This window comes from Pteropus alecto, unplaced genomic scaffold (assembly GCF_000325575.1).
Source record: "Pteropus alecto unplaced genomic scaffold, ASM32557v1 scaffold400, whole genome shotgun sequence".
Lineage (NCBI taxonomy): Eukaryota > Metazoa > Chordata > Mammalia > Chiroptera > Pteropodidae > Pteropus > Pteropus alecto.
In genome coordinates this window covers 232854-247439 of record NW_006430045.1, presented here as the reverse complement: position 1 = coordinate 247439, position 14586 = coordinate 232854, and the positions used below count along the sequence as shown (strand labels likewise).

Genomic DNA, 14586 nt, shown 5'->3' with positions numbered 1-14586 from the left:
TCTGTTACCCATAGCTCCCCGAGGCGGGGTGGGGCCCCTGGGCCTAGTGTCACCTTGAATAGCTGGCAGAGAGAAAAGGTTTTTGTGTTTATTTTCCAAAATGACTCCGTGACTGCCTCTTGCTGGAGCTGAAAAAAAACAGAACTGCCCAAATGATCAGTGCTTCCCCTAAATCTTTTCATCACCCTTTCATCCCTGCTACCATTCCCAGCTGGCCTGTGCCTCTGTCCACTTAAGCAATGTAGGAGGGGGCTTCTGTCCTGAGACATCTCTGGGAAAAGAGATTCTCTATCTTGCTGCTTATCTTCTTTATCTTGCTGTCCAGACTCTTCTCACTAATTAGGAACTATTTCCCTAGCAGGGCACAGCTTGTCACAGACTTGGTGTGTTTATTTTCTTTTACCAAGGAGCCTATTCTTTGTGATGTGACTGGCCCCTGAGGAGATCCAAAGGTCCTGGGGATATCAGAGCGGGCACAGGATCCCTACTGGGGACAGAAACAGCTGGGGAGGCATGATGTTTTGATGAAGTTGATCCCCAGAAGCCTTGGTGGAGGAGTGGGGGCTGCCTACATGTGAGGGAATAAGGGGGAAAAAAGGGGAGTTCGAACAGGGAAAGGACCTGGCTGGGAAGCCATCGTGAGGCCCGAGAAGGAGCTGGCCTGCTGCCTTCCTGGACAGCAAGGACGCTGAGAGCATTGTTATTGTGAGAGTTTTCTGGCAACAGGGAGCCCCCAGGGGCAGGGATGGGCCTGGACCAAAACCCAGGAAAGGGGCACAGCTGGGCTAGGCCTGACTGGGCCTGGCTGGGCAGCCAGCCCTGGGCTCCTGGGGTCCCCAGTTTCTGAGGCTCCAGGGGAAGGACAGAGGAGGAAAGAGCTTCTCTTGGGGAGGCAAATATGGGATCCGCTATGCCTGAGTCAATTGAGTGAGAGTCAGAGGGGAGATGGCACAACTCTCACGAGGTGATGGCTACTCAGGGCTGAGGCTCCACAAAGCCCAGGGAGGCAGGAAAGGCTCCCTTCACCCCCTTTCCTAGCATCCCGGTTTCCCACGTTCCACTTTCCAGGAAGGGGTCCAAAGGGTCTTCCCTCATTCAACAGAAGTAGGAATTATGAAAGGAGAGGAAAAGTCAGCCGGGGGAATGGATCCAGGAACTAGCCCCATTTTCCTGGTTCTCGTCTGCCTTGGACTGGGGCAGGCAGTGTGAATTTTCAAATGAAACAGACGAGGTGAACAATGGGGAGACCTGGACCAAGGGAGACGAGACCAGGAAGTGTGAAGAAGGATGGGAAGGCTGGGGCCTCAGGCTCAGCTTCATGGGGGCTTCTCTCACCTGTCTTTGCCTCCACAGAGACTGGGCCATGTCGTCTCCCATCCTGGATCCCAAAGAGCATGAACTTGTATTTCCTATTGGGCTCCAGACCAGGGACAGTGACCTCAAGTTGGTCTGCAGCCACAGACACCACCTGGGGCTGCCCATCCCTATCCTTGTACTTGATGATGAAAGAGTCAAATTCTCCCTCAGGGACCGTCCACGAGAGGCTCACGGAGTCTGGTGTTACGTCTGTCACTGTCAGCTCCCCCAGGTGTGGCTTCTCAGGAGACTCTGTGACTGGGGCTGGCAGGAGGGGAGCTGGGATCCGGGAAGACAAAGAATATGGCTGAGATCTTTGAAGGGGAAGTGCCCCCTCACAGGGCTCCTGGGCTCCCGGGGCCTCCAGGAGCCTCGGACTGAGGTGGGGAAACTTTATTTTCACTGGTCTCTAACAGAAATGTAGTATGTCCTTCAATGATGAATATAAAAACCAACCATGGACTACTAGCAGTACCTTTGACTTTGTCACCAACAATAATCATGGATGTTTTCATGTCAACTTAGAATTTCTGCAGAGACTTCAAAATACTGGTTATACTCATCGCTCCTTCCAAATGTGGATAGGTTATTACACATGCCACTAAGTCTTGTTATTTAATGAACAAATAAAGAAGTCCCTGCATTACTAAATCATAAATTTGAATTTAAAAATATTTTGATAATTGTATATCAATATAATTGGCTTCCTTTGTAATCCTATGCATTTTATTTTATAGATTTTAAAACATTGCTCTGAGAAAGGTCCATGGGTTTCATCGACACCATGGTACAAAAATGGTGGAAACCCATGCTCAGGAAGTCATGAAGGTGGGGAGGCCCTGGGAGCCAAGAGCAAGGGCCACTTCCAGAAGGGAATACAGCTCGAGCCAGGGGGCTGAGCACCTCTGACAAGGGATTCAAGGATGAGTGCTGTTTAACCCCAATAAAATAGGGCAGCAGGGTGAGGTGGTGGCCGTGTCCAAGTCACAGCAGGCTTACAAAGAGAAGGGGAGAACAGCTGTGGACAGTCAGAGGGAGAGAGACAGTCTGTGACTAGATTTGGTCAGGTGAAAGGAAGATATTTTGGTCTGGGGGATGGGGTGGAGTAGAGATGGGGAATGGAAGGCAGAGAAGGGCCTAGCCCATGGAAGGGGCCAAGGTCTCACAGAGAGACTAATATGCCTATGACCCCAGGAGGATCTGCAGAGGCCACTGAGGCAGGACCTGAGAGATTACGGGGCAAGGGGACTCTGAATAATCAGGGATGGGGACTGCATGACCCCTCACTCACCTGTCATAGCTATCACAGAGAAGGGGCCCACACGCTGCCCACCATGTAGCCCATAGAGGTTCATCTTATATTTGTGTGCAGGCTCCAGGCCTGGTATGGTGGCTTCACGCTGGTCTGCGGCTACAGGCACCACCTGGAGCTGCCCATCCTTGTCCTTGTACTGGACCACAAAGGAGTCAAATTGGCCCTCAGGAACTGTCCACGTGAGGCCCACGGAGTTGGGAGTCACATCTGTCACTGTCATGTCCCCCAGGCGTGGCTTCAAGGGGTGCTCAGTGGCTGCAAGAATCTCTTCTGGTTGTGGAACAGAGACAGAGATGGTGGAAGGCTGTTAGGAAAAGCCCTTCTTTCCCTTGGTGGTAACTACATGCCTTGTTTTTGTGGTGCCCGAGAAGTAGGTCTGATGGAAACCTCCACTGATTGGCAGCATCTATCTGGTAACAGCCCTTTACTAAGTTCCTGCCAGGATCTGGGGCTGTGCTTAGGGGGCTCGGTGTTAGTAGTCACTGAAGCCTGGGAAAGTGGCTGAACTTCCATCTGTGCCTCAATGGCTCCGAGTTCCTCCCCGCAAGGCCTCCCATTGACCCCCAAACTCTATTTGCTCAGCAACCTCCTTGGATGCCTAATCAATGTCTCAAACACAACAGTCCAAAATGGAACTCAAGGGCTCCCCTCATACCTGTTCTCTCCTCAGCCCCTCAATTTCAGTGAAACCACAGTTACCTTCTCAGTGCCATCCGGGGTCCTGTCCTACACCCCAGCCAGGTGCATGAGTAAGTCCTGTTGGCATTAGCTTCAGAAGCTGGCTGTCCTCACCAGCTCCACCACCGCCATCTCCAGGTAGCACCAGCTCTTCTTATTGGATTATAGGGCAGTCTCCTGAATCACCTCCCTCTTCTATCCTCACCCCTCTTCTCTCTGATCCCCACACATTAGTCTGAGCCTGTTCCTGTCATGGCTTCTATCTCACTCAGAACAAAAACCAAGTCCTCAGCATGGCCTCTAAGGCCCCACACATTCACCTCTGATGTCTCTTCCCCAAATCTAAAACATTCCTCGCTGGTCCACAGATGTTCGGGCACCTTCCCTCTGCCCCAAGTGCTCTTCTCCAAAGGCCTAGGTGACATGTCCTCTCCCTTCTTCATTCTTTCCTCAGGCAGCCCTTTTCTGCCTCCTTCCCACCCACTCACTTACTGGGCTTTGCTTTTCTTTCCAGCTCTCGTCACTGTCACAAATGGTACCACCGACGTATTTGTGTAATTTGGTGCCTGTCTCCCTCTGCTAGAATGCGAACTCCACAGGCAGGAGCTATGTCTTGTTTCACCGCTGTGTCCCCAGCATCCAGCACACAGTGGGTGCTTCACAAATGTTCATGAAATTAATGAGTAATCTGTACATCTGGACTGGGAAAAGCCAAGCTCAGGACCTGCTCGTCCCCATTGCCTTAGAATGAGCTGAGTCTGGCAGACACTCCTCATCAGTGACTGAACCTGGAAGGTGGTCCCAAGAGGCAATTGGTAGTGGGGGTGAAAGGTGGCTAGGTGGCTGGGGTTCCCAAGAGCTTATTTCCTTGGCTCCTGTGGAGGAGAAGACTAGGTTCCCAGCAGATAAAACCTGCTTTAAAAAGGGCTGCTGATGAGGCCTCTGGAAGACAGAAATGAGTCTGAGTGGGGAAGGCAGAATGGAGGCAGCCAAAGAGGGCTGTGAGTGACCACCACATATTCTAAGCCAGGCATTGTATTTCACTTCATTTGCTTTCTAGTTGTTAGTTCATGTAGACTCCATTTCCTGCTCATTTTTGCCCTCTCTGTATTTCTTTCCGTGAGAAAGAGAAACTGTCCCTTACCATCAAGTCTTATTGTTGGTGGTTTGGCTTCACTGGAGAAGGTAAGTTTATAACTATCCCTGGGTATGGCAGTCCCCACGTTGTATGTGAAATAATCCTTTCCTAATTTAGGAATGTTTCTAACTAGCTGTACACATTTCTTCTTCTGGCTGTGGTGCTGTGCGCCTAGCATGGCCCCTTGGTCAGCTCAGTGGGCTCCAGCTGCCCATCACCTTCCTACTCTGATAATGACCGTCCTGCTTAATCACAGAGCTAAGAGCTGGGGAAGCTGAGAACAGAACTGCCAGATTCCAAAACTCAATTTTTCTCTATTGCATTGGCTCAGAATAATGCCTGACACAGCCCATCCTTACCCAGGGACCAGGGACAAGGCTTCACAGAACCCAGTGTGGCTGCCCAGGACAGACAGACGGAGTGAAGATCACTCTAGGAGAAACCTAGGCCGCAAGTTGTGGGCCTGGCGCAAGCCTTCACCCTGCTTTTAAATTTGTAATCTTTCCTCTTATAGTAAATGCTATTTTTCAAAAATGTGTCTTTGTTTCAGTGAACAAAGGGAAAAAAAGATGGCTCTTGCTGTGACCAAGAAGGTAGGCAGGAGAGTCCCTTATGCTGAGGCTCCAGAGAGGAGGTGCTGAGGCTGGGTCCTTTATGGTGGCCAATGGCCTACACCTGGCCCTGAGAGAGGGGTGGAAGGGATGTTCTACCTTGCTGTAAAGTCATTCACTGTAATGTAAGGAGGAGGCAAGATAATTAAAATGTTAAATCAGGCCACATTCAGAGACTGCAATGTGCTGATCAGCTCTGCAGTCAGGCCACGAGGACACCTGTACAACAAAGGAAGATTTCTTCTGGGATTGCTAACAAACCTCCACACTGTGAAGGGAAAACAGAAAAACACATTCTTTAAGTGGCTGCCCTACACAAAATAAAACCATTCATTCCCTATGGCTAAAATCATAGGGAACCTATGGATTAAAGGCTGGGAACTGCCAGTGGGCCTTTTGCACTACATATTCTTACCTTTTCACACTACATACTCCTCTTCCTTGCTGTATGTCCATATCAAAGGAAATGGGTTAACAAAGTCTTAAACTATAGCTCACAGGAACTAAAGAATGATATATAAGCTGAATTCCCTGAACACTCAGGGTCCCTCTCAGTCTCTGCCTCTGAGAGGAGACCACACTCTGTGGTGTCACCCCTTTTCTAATAAACTTTCCTTTGACTCTAACTCTGGCGTGTGTGTTGAATTCTTTCTACACTCTCCATCAAAAGACTCTACTTCACTTGGTGCAGGGCTTGGTCTCCCCCTACTCAGAGAAATTTGCCCTGTTCTGCATTAACTGGATGAGTGGTAAAGAAGGCTTCCAGCTGCACTGAAGTCAATGTCTTATACACACTGACCATCTAAGAGCTGAACCAGCCAAGGCAGACAGAGCAAACCCCTGAGTAAGGATAATTATAATGATCCCAGCGGCAAATACTGACAGCATGTTCACTCCTGCCAGGCCTTTCTTAGTGCTTTATATTGTTAATTCATTGATTCCTCACAACGGTTCTGTGAAATGAGCATTACGACCCCCATTTTACAAATGAGGAAGCACGGAGAGTCTAAAACTTGAGCAAAGTCATAAAGCTGGTTGTAGCCCAGTCCCTGTGAACTGCTCTTTCTAGTCTTTCCCAAGCAGGTGGGGCCTCAGGGTTCCACTGCAGTAAGGAGAGCAATCAGTACAGGGAGGTTAGGGGCCATCAGTGGGAGTAGAGCAAACCAGGTCCCCACCCTCACTCACCGGTCACACCCACGGTGGACATGGGGCCCACACGCTGTCCCTCATGCAGGCCGTACAGGTGCATCTTGTACTTGCGGCCCGGCTCCAAGCCCTGCACGGTGACCTCGCTCTCCTCACCCCCAACGCGCACCACCTGGGGCCGCCCGTCCCTGTCCTTGTACTGGATGGTGAAGGAGTCGAAGTGGCCCTGGGGGACGGTCCAGGAGAGGCTCAGCGAGTCCGAGGAGGATCCTGTCACTGTCAGCTCCCCCAAGATGGCTTCCTTGGGGGGCTCTGGAGCCTCTGTGCTGGGTTCTGTGGGGCTGGTAGTTTCCTCCACAGCCTCCTGGGGGGCTGAGAAAAGAGATCAGAGATATAGGCTTAAAGGGTGACTTGCTTTGCTGGTGACATTAATTACAATAACAAGTACATCCAGCAATTATGTTCCTCAAGCTATAGGCCTAGTGGTTTGTGTAGCCTTTGTATTAGCCATTCAGTAACTCATTGACGAAGACAGAGCTCCGTCATGTACTGCTGGCAGGATTGTACTGGTAAGTTCTATGGGATGGGGTCTCCCTTCATGTCTGAGAAAGGAGCTGAGATGGGAAGAGAGGAACCTCTGAGTTCTCGACCGTGTTCACTGACAATGCTGACCTCAGGAAAATGAGGGGGCACTGAGGCCTCCTTCTGCCTGCACTCCTCCTTTTCAGCTTCGCCCCTCCCAGGCTTCCCAGTGCCCACCCCACTTAACAGGACAGGAGATGGAATGTGCTTTGGCTGAGGCCTCCCAACGGCCCTGCCCCTCCCTTCGCTTTTACCCTAAGGAATGAATTGCTAAGGCAGGGCTTCGGACCAAAGTGGGAGAAAGATTTGGGGAGTGGGGTGGGGTTGAAGAGGGCCCTGCTCTTCCCTGACTGGGTCTAGAATTGAAGCCACAGGATACCTACCTGCCCTCTGCTCACTTAGGTGTTTGCTGAGGCTCCGTGGACAGGGGAGACTGGAGTGAGGGTAGCCAGCCCTTCTGTGACCCGCCCCCAGGTCTACTGGAACTACTTAGGGGACAGGAGATTAAGGAGGGAGCAGTCAAGAATGATAACCCAGAAGAGGATGGAGAAGGTAGGGAAGTGAGGAGGGAAAAAGGATAGTGGGAAGCGAGAGAGTCAGGGATAACTAGCAGCTCACTCTTCAACAGCAGTTTCAACGTGCCAGGCACTGTTCTGAGTGCTGTATGTATTCTAACAACCCTATGAAGCAGCTACCATTATTATCTCAATTCGACAGATAAGAATGCTGAGGCACAGAGAGGTTCAGTAACTTGCACAAGGCCCCATAGGCAGAAAATTGCAGAGCTAAGATGAAAATCTAGGTAGTTGGCTCCAGAGCCATTCTGTGCTGGCCAAGGAGGCTGGATGAATGCAGGAACATGGGTGTGTATGGGTGTGTGTGTGTGTGTGTGAGAGAAAGAGGGAGAGAGGGAGAGAGGGAGGGAGGAAGGATGGATTCTTTTCCTTTCTTTTCTGCTTGCTCATGTATGCTTGGTCTTCATTAGATTCTGTGGGTTGGTTTATGTACTTGTGTTTTACATGTGTTCTCGTGTGTGTGTGTGTGTGTGTGTGTGAGAGAGAGAGAGAGAGAGAGAGAGAGAGAACAGAGCAGCAATGGCATTAGAATATTAGAATGTGGGCAGCAGGTGACAGAAATTTAGAAATGACGATGGCCCAAGCCAGGTCATGGTAGGGGAAGAATCCCAGCAAAAACCATGAGGAAAGAATATAGTGGCTGAGGACATCTGCGGGAAGCTCAGTGAGGTGGAGGGATAATTCCAGGTCCTCAGAATGGGGGAAATGGGGCCTGTTCTGGAGATGGAGAAGAAGCAGGGCCATGAAAGAGGTTAGGGTAGGGGCTGGTGGCTGGGTGAGAAGTCCTGGGATGTGGGCAAGAAAAGGGGCCTTGGTAGAACTGGAACTGAGAACAACAAGGTGGAGGGAGGTGCGTAGGAGTCCAGGTCCTGTCCAGAGGGCTGGGGGCTGGCAGGGGAGGGAGGCCCATGAGGCCCTGACTCACCTGTGGTGGCCACCACAGACACAGGCCCCACACGCTGCCTGCCATGGAGGCCGTAAAGGTTCATTTTATACTTCCGGTCAGATTCCAGGCTGCGAACGGTGACCTCATTCTTGTCCCCAGAGACGGGCACTGCCTGGGGCTGCCCCTGTGCATCCTTGTACTGGACCATGAAGGAGTCGAAGTTGCCCTGGGCCACTGTCCAGGACAGGTGTAGGGAGTCTGGGGTCACATCAGTCACTGTCAGTTCCCCCAGCAGCGGCTGCTCGGGGGACTCTGGGTGGTGGGGCTCCTCTTTCTTCTTTGGGGCTGTAAATAAGAGGATCTAGCCAGTGTTGAAATGGCAGCCTGGGATTGGGGCTTGGGGTTTGGACTGGCTGTCACACTTGGAGAGTCATATTCAATTAGTGTGAGTGCTGAACTCCTGGGAAGTCTGGCACTGCCAGGGCATGACACGCCTTCTGGGCCTTGGGGAGCAGCTGAATGGGATGAATGGGGCCCAGCAGTGCAGGGGAGGCTGGCTGCCCTTCAGCCTGGGAGCAGGGCCAGGATTTGGAGTCAGCCATCTCACTGGGAGGCCCAGCTGGTTCCTGGTTGAGGGCAAGTACATGGAAGGTTGGGAGGGGTCACATGGGGCTTAGTTGGCTGCCACTCACCAGTGGTGCCATCAGCCATGAGGGGGCCATGCCGCTTCTTATTGGCAATCCCAAACAGAGTAAATCTGTACTTGTGGTCAGGGTCCAGTGGGGACACAATGAGTGAGCGCTCAGGCCCTTCCACAGGTACCACCTGGGGCCGTCCATCCCTGTCCCTGTATTGGACCATGAAGGAGTCGAAATGGCCCTCGGGGACAGTCCAGGAGAGGAGCAGTGAGTCTGGGCTGGGATCTGTTACCCACAGCATTCCCAGGCGGGGTGTAGTTGCTGGGCTGGGATCACTCTGAGGTACTAGGAAGAAGGAGTAGAGAGAAGGGAGGGACACAGGTCAAAGGAGAAGGCACATCCATCTCCCACGTAGGGATGCTGTGTGAGGTTGTGCAGGTTGTTCACTGCACAAAGATACATGGCTAAGGGAGCACTGAGGGACTATAACCAGCTGGCACTCTGCTTGCCAAGCTGTATGCCCTAGCGACAAGCTACGCCCACCTGGAGGAGGGGTGCCTTCTTATAGTGTATAAACTAGTGTGGCCCTGACTCAGTCTAGGGAGGGGCTTCAGAGAGAAGAGAGCCCAGCCAGCCCTTTCCACATCTCCACGTCCAGGGATCAGGACAACCTCCACTGCTTCCAGGCCTAACTACTAGCTGGTTTCGCCTCCAAGAGAAGAGGGCACGATGCTTGGAATGAATTAACGTGGGAGAGTTTCCCACACCTGTACCCTGGGGCCCACCTCCTCACCCAACCTGTGCCACTAGCCATCGGTAATGACACAAGCTCCCTCATTTGGCTGTATCTCCCTCTACCTCCACCCTCTCTCTTTGAGCTCTATTCCCAGCCCAGATTCCAGAAAGAGATGTCTACATTGGTTGTAGCCATGTCCTCATGTCCATTATCCTCCCAACCCAGTTCCACCCTCCATGGCGGCTCTCACCAGGGTCAATGGTGAGCTCACCATAGCTAAGTCCTGTGGACACTCTGTAGTCCTGAATCACTCCTACAGAATCTAACATGTCTGACCAAGCCTTTCATTCTGGGGTCCAGGAACCACTCTGTGAGGCTTAGACCCTCTCCACAAGTCACCCCCCAGCCTACCCTGCAGGCTCCTCTTCCTCTGCTCATACTCTGAGTGTTGACTATCCCCAGGGATCCAGTAGCCCTGTCTCTTCTCACATGTTCACCCTGGCTCCTGTCCATTGGCACCGATGACACCCACACCCCTTCTTCAGGCCTCCCCTCTGCTCCTCACACCCATGAGGGCAGCAGTATCATCCCGTGGCCCATCACTTTCTGCTTGAGTGACCTCTTCCTCTCTGTGCCTCGATTCTCCACATCTATAACATGGCCATGCCTCCCAAAGCTGTTGTAAGGATTAGGTGTGATGATACACCTAAAACATCTGGAATACATTTGACAAATGTATTCCATTAAAGATGTTTATCCAAGTGTTCTGCTGCGTTGTTCCTCATCTCTGCTTTTCCTTGCCTCTGGGAACAGGACTGTCTGATCCAGAAATGTGGAGGTACCTGGGCACCCTTGCTCTCCTTCACCTCCCATATCCAGCCTCACTGCCACCCTCCCAACCCAGCCACTATCATTTCTTGCTGGCTCTTAACTCACTCCAGCAGCTACTTTTTGCAGCAGCCTCAGTGTTACTTATAAGATAAATATCGAATCATGTCTCTCCTTAAAACCCTTCAGTGGCCTCCCAGGGCCCCCAAATGAGGCCCAAGCTCCTGTCAGACATATAAGATCAGTACCCTCAGCCCCCCAGGTAGCCAGCTGTCCAGTCGGAGGAAACACACATTAATTTTCCTACAAGGCCACGCTCACTCCTGCCTTGTTCTCACCACAGCTCCTTCTGTCTGCAGCCCTCCCAACCTCTCTGCCTGACCCAACACTATCTTCTCTTCAGGATTCATCTCAGGCACCCCTACCTCCTGGAAGCTTTCCTGAAGTTCCCAAAGCAGGTTCCCAAAGCACTGGGAAGACCCCCTTGAGGACCATGCAGAAGGTAGGGGCAGGGGTGTGCATGGTTGCTCTCACTTACGGATCTTGGCTTCAGTCACCAGGGGACCATGCCTCTTCTTGCCTACAAGCCCATACAGGACAAATTTGTACTTGCGGCCCATATCCAGGTTGGTGATGAGGGCAGAGCGTTGGGGACCCTCCACAGGCACCATCTGAGGCCCATTCCTGTCCTTGTACTGGATCATGAAGGAGTCAAACTCGCCTTCAGGGACCGTCCAGTGCAGGAGCAGGGAGTTGGAGGTCACATTTGTCACTGTCAGCTCACCCAGGCGTGGTGGTGCCAAGGGCTTTCCAGGCTTTTCCAAATCCCTGTCTGGAGTTGGGGGAGGGAGGAGGGTGGTGAGGGGGTGGGCAAGGGCGAAAGCAAAGCAGGAAGACTCAACCATTGCCTTGTCCTTGTCTCCTTCCCTCCCTTCTACCCACTGGCTCACTCCAGCCTGGACAGCTCAATCCCTTTCTCGAAGACTATTTCCCCACCCTTCAGCCCTTTGTGACCAGTCTTCTTGGGAAGGGGACATTTTCCCTCTTAGCATCTGTTCTGGAGTGAGAACTTTCACTCTTCCCTTGTGACAGCTTCCCCACCCCTCACAAAGTTCCCAGTCTCTCTCCACACCAAGGTTTATAGGAAGTTTCAGGTTCCCCATGGTTCTTCTTGAGAGTTTCAAAACTCCCCACTGTTGCCGTAGAGCAGTCTGAAGACTCCTCAGTCCACCTTCTCTCTCCCTTGTTGCCCTCTGTCTCAGTGGTGAGCTTGACCTGGAGTTGCAGGGAGAATCAGCTACCCTGGTCCCATAAAGAGGGACCAGGAGGCAATGTGAGAGCCGGGCACCCTAAACCCTGTCCTTTGCTAGTTTTGTAGACCTCACCCATCTCTAAAGTCCTGATGGCTGTGGTGCTCCCTACCCCCAAGGAACCTCTGCCCTCACCAGAAACTGGCTGATGAGACCACAGGGCACTGTCCATGGCAGGCCAGACTTTCTGGGTAGGGGGCAGTGCCACCACCCAAGCTTGAGGGGATGGGGGTTGTGAAGAAGGGAAGAGGGTTGAGGGTCAGTATCCTCAGGACCAGAGGCCTTCCCATACCCACCCTTAGAGGTCTATGGGGTGGGGTGAGGCAAAGGAGTGACCAGGATGTCCAGGTAGGACACAGAGCAAAGAAATCTATGGGTAGAGCCAAGGGCCTACAGCTTCTCTTCTTGAATTCCTGCCCCACGACCTGACTTTCCTCCTCTCATCTTCTTTTCCTGGAGTACTCCCCTCCCCAAACTATCCTATCATTGTTCTCAGAATCCCTCCATACCTCTTGCTTCTGAACCCTCAACTCCTTTTCTCTCGTTTTCTCCCACCACTTTGACCCAAACACTAGCCCCATTCCCACCTCTCAAGTTCTGAAGGCCCAGCCCCTCCCCCAACCTCAGGAAACTGGTCTGAGCAGAACCCAGAATGTACCCATAATGCCTTGGTAGATGAGAGGGGCAGAGGGCTCGCCCTCAGGGGGTACTCCTCGAAGTGACAGCTCATAGGGGGTTCCAGGAGGGGGTGAGGGCACCAGAGCCTGGCGGACATTTCCTGGCAGTAGTTCTTCATGTACCCCTGGCCCATCGGGCACCCGTAGGCGCAGTTGGAAGTGGGCAAATGTGTCAGGTTGGGCCATCCAAGCCACGTGGAGGCGCCCTGTCTTGTCTCTGCCCAGCACCCTCAACTCTCCCAGCTCCTGGGGGCGCTGCTGCAGGCCGGGGGCCTGAGCCCCTTGAGTCGTTGAAGGGCCTGAGGGAGGAGGCTCATCAGTGGCCTCCAAGAGGCCCAAGGGGGAGGACCCTGGGAAGGGCAGGGAGAGAAAAACAGAAGAGTAGAGTATGAGAGCCAGAAAGGAACCCCAGCCCCCAAGTTCTGCCCTCTAGCCTCTAAGAGCCAAGATACCCTTCCTTTTCTGCTCTTAGGTCCATCCCTGGGGCCACCTCATCCTCCCAAAGGTCTGCCTGGTCCTCCAAACACCCCTGTCCACGACACCTGAATAGACAGGCCTGCAGTCAATAAATGAAAGAAATAAAGCCTGACATCCCTCCCCCGACAAGACAACTATGACTTCTGGCCCCACAGACGTCTATGTCCCTCCCCACATATATCCCCCTCCCCAGTGGGTGGTGGTTGTGGCTTCCATTAGTGCTGCAGTGAGAAGCCTAGAAGAAAGGAGAAGGTGGTGTTAGGGAAGGAGAATACAAAAGGAAGATGGGTAGTGAAAGGAGAGGGAAAGGGAGGACGTTCAGCTCAGGTGGCATCTGGGCCCTATGGGGGAAGAAAAGGTCCACAACCCTCCCCATGACAGCCACAGAACACCCCTTCCCTGAGCACGGAAATCATTCCTGTGGGAGAGACCAGCATGAAGTGAGCCAAGAGATCTGGAAAGGCAGCTCAAGAAGCAGTAGTTTCCTCTCTCACATACACATGCTGCCTTATAGCTTCAAGACCACCCCCAAGCAGTTCCGATGTATCCCTTTGAGGTCAAGGTCAAATTATGGAAACCAGTAACCACTGACCACAGTCTTCAGGCACCCTCACCACAATGAGTCAGAACAGGGAACCTCTGGTGTCACTCCTGCCCTACCCCACCCAAACTGCTCGAGTGAGTCTACAGTCACTAAATGCCCCTTCTGTTGCCTAGAACAACAATCCTGGCAGAAGTGCCTTGGGAACTCGAATGAAAACCAGGAACCCCAAGACCAGGTCTCCTTGGCCTTGGGTATCTGCCAAGACCCTGGGAGTCAAGGTGGTTCTCAGGATACAGGAGTGTGTGCTTTTCTGTGGGGACCTTGGAGCCTAAATGGAGTATACTGGGCTTGAAAGCAGGAGCGGGTGGTGGGGGTAACAGTCTTAGCAGTGAGCAGCGGGAAGAACTGAGGGATGCAGACTTCAGTGGCAGGTGAACCTGGGCAGGGGATGGGTGGTTCTGCGCCCCAGCCCACACTACCTGTGGTGGTGATGAAGGCGTAGGACTTGGAGGTCTGCCCTGCCCGCACCCCATGGACCTCCACGTGGTAGGTGGTGCCGGGCCTGAGGTCGGGTAGGCTGACGGTGCGTGCGGTGCCCGGCACAGTCAGCTCCCCGCGGGGGCCCTCTGCTGGCGGCTGGGGTTGCCAGCGCAGCACCACGCGCTCGAAGTGGCCGCGGAGCCCATCGAGGGACACGAGTAGTGCGCCATCGGCAGAACTGCCCAGCACCTCGGGCTTGGGGTGGCGAGGCGCAGCCACCCCGTCGACGCCTTCGGGTGAGAGGCTGTAGATGCCCTGGTTGGAGTCCCGCTTCCAGGTGCCCGAGTCGGGGCTGGCGGTGGGGTGGGGGCGACGGGGCGTGGGTGCAGGAGAGCCGGCGGGGGCGGCGGCCGCCAGACGCCGCTGCAAGTATTCGTGGATGTGGCGCGCCACCGACGTGTAGGTCTGGTTGGCCCGCAGTGGGTAGCCATGAGCCCGCAGGTGGCGCTCCAGGTCCTGCACGGTGCCGCGGAAGCGGCCCAGCTCAGCAGTCAGGTTGCCCCACGGCCGCCGAGGGGGCTGGGGCAGGCTAGGCCCTGCGAGACTCCT

At 53.3% G+C, this 14586-nt stretch overlaps 1 protein-coding gene across 1 annotated transcript in view; it reads right to left on the bottom strand.

Moving 5' to 3' along the window:
- Positions 1–14586, bottom strand: part of TNXB (tenascin XB) — a 75221-nt gene that overhangs the window by 51416 nt on the left and 9219 nt on the right. The window contains 7 exon segments of the mRNA XM_025046003.1: positions 1336–1635; positions 2648–2975; positions 6291–6616; positions 8327–8632; positions 8980–9270; positions 11028–11321; positions 12458–12826. Coding sequence (XP_024901771.1) covers positions 1336–1635; positions 2648–2975; positions 6291–6616; positions 8327–8632; positions 8980–9270; positions 11028–11321; positions 12458–12826 — 2214 coding nt within the window.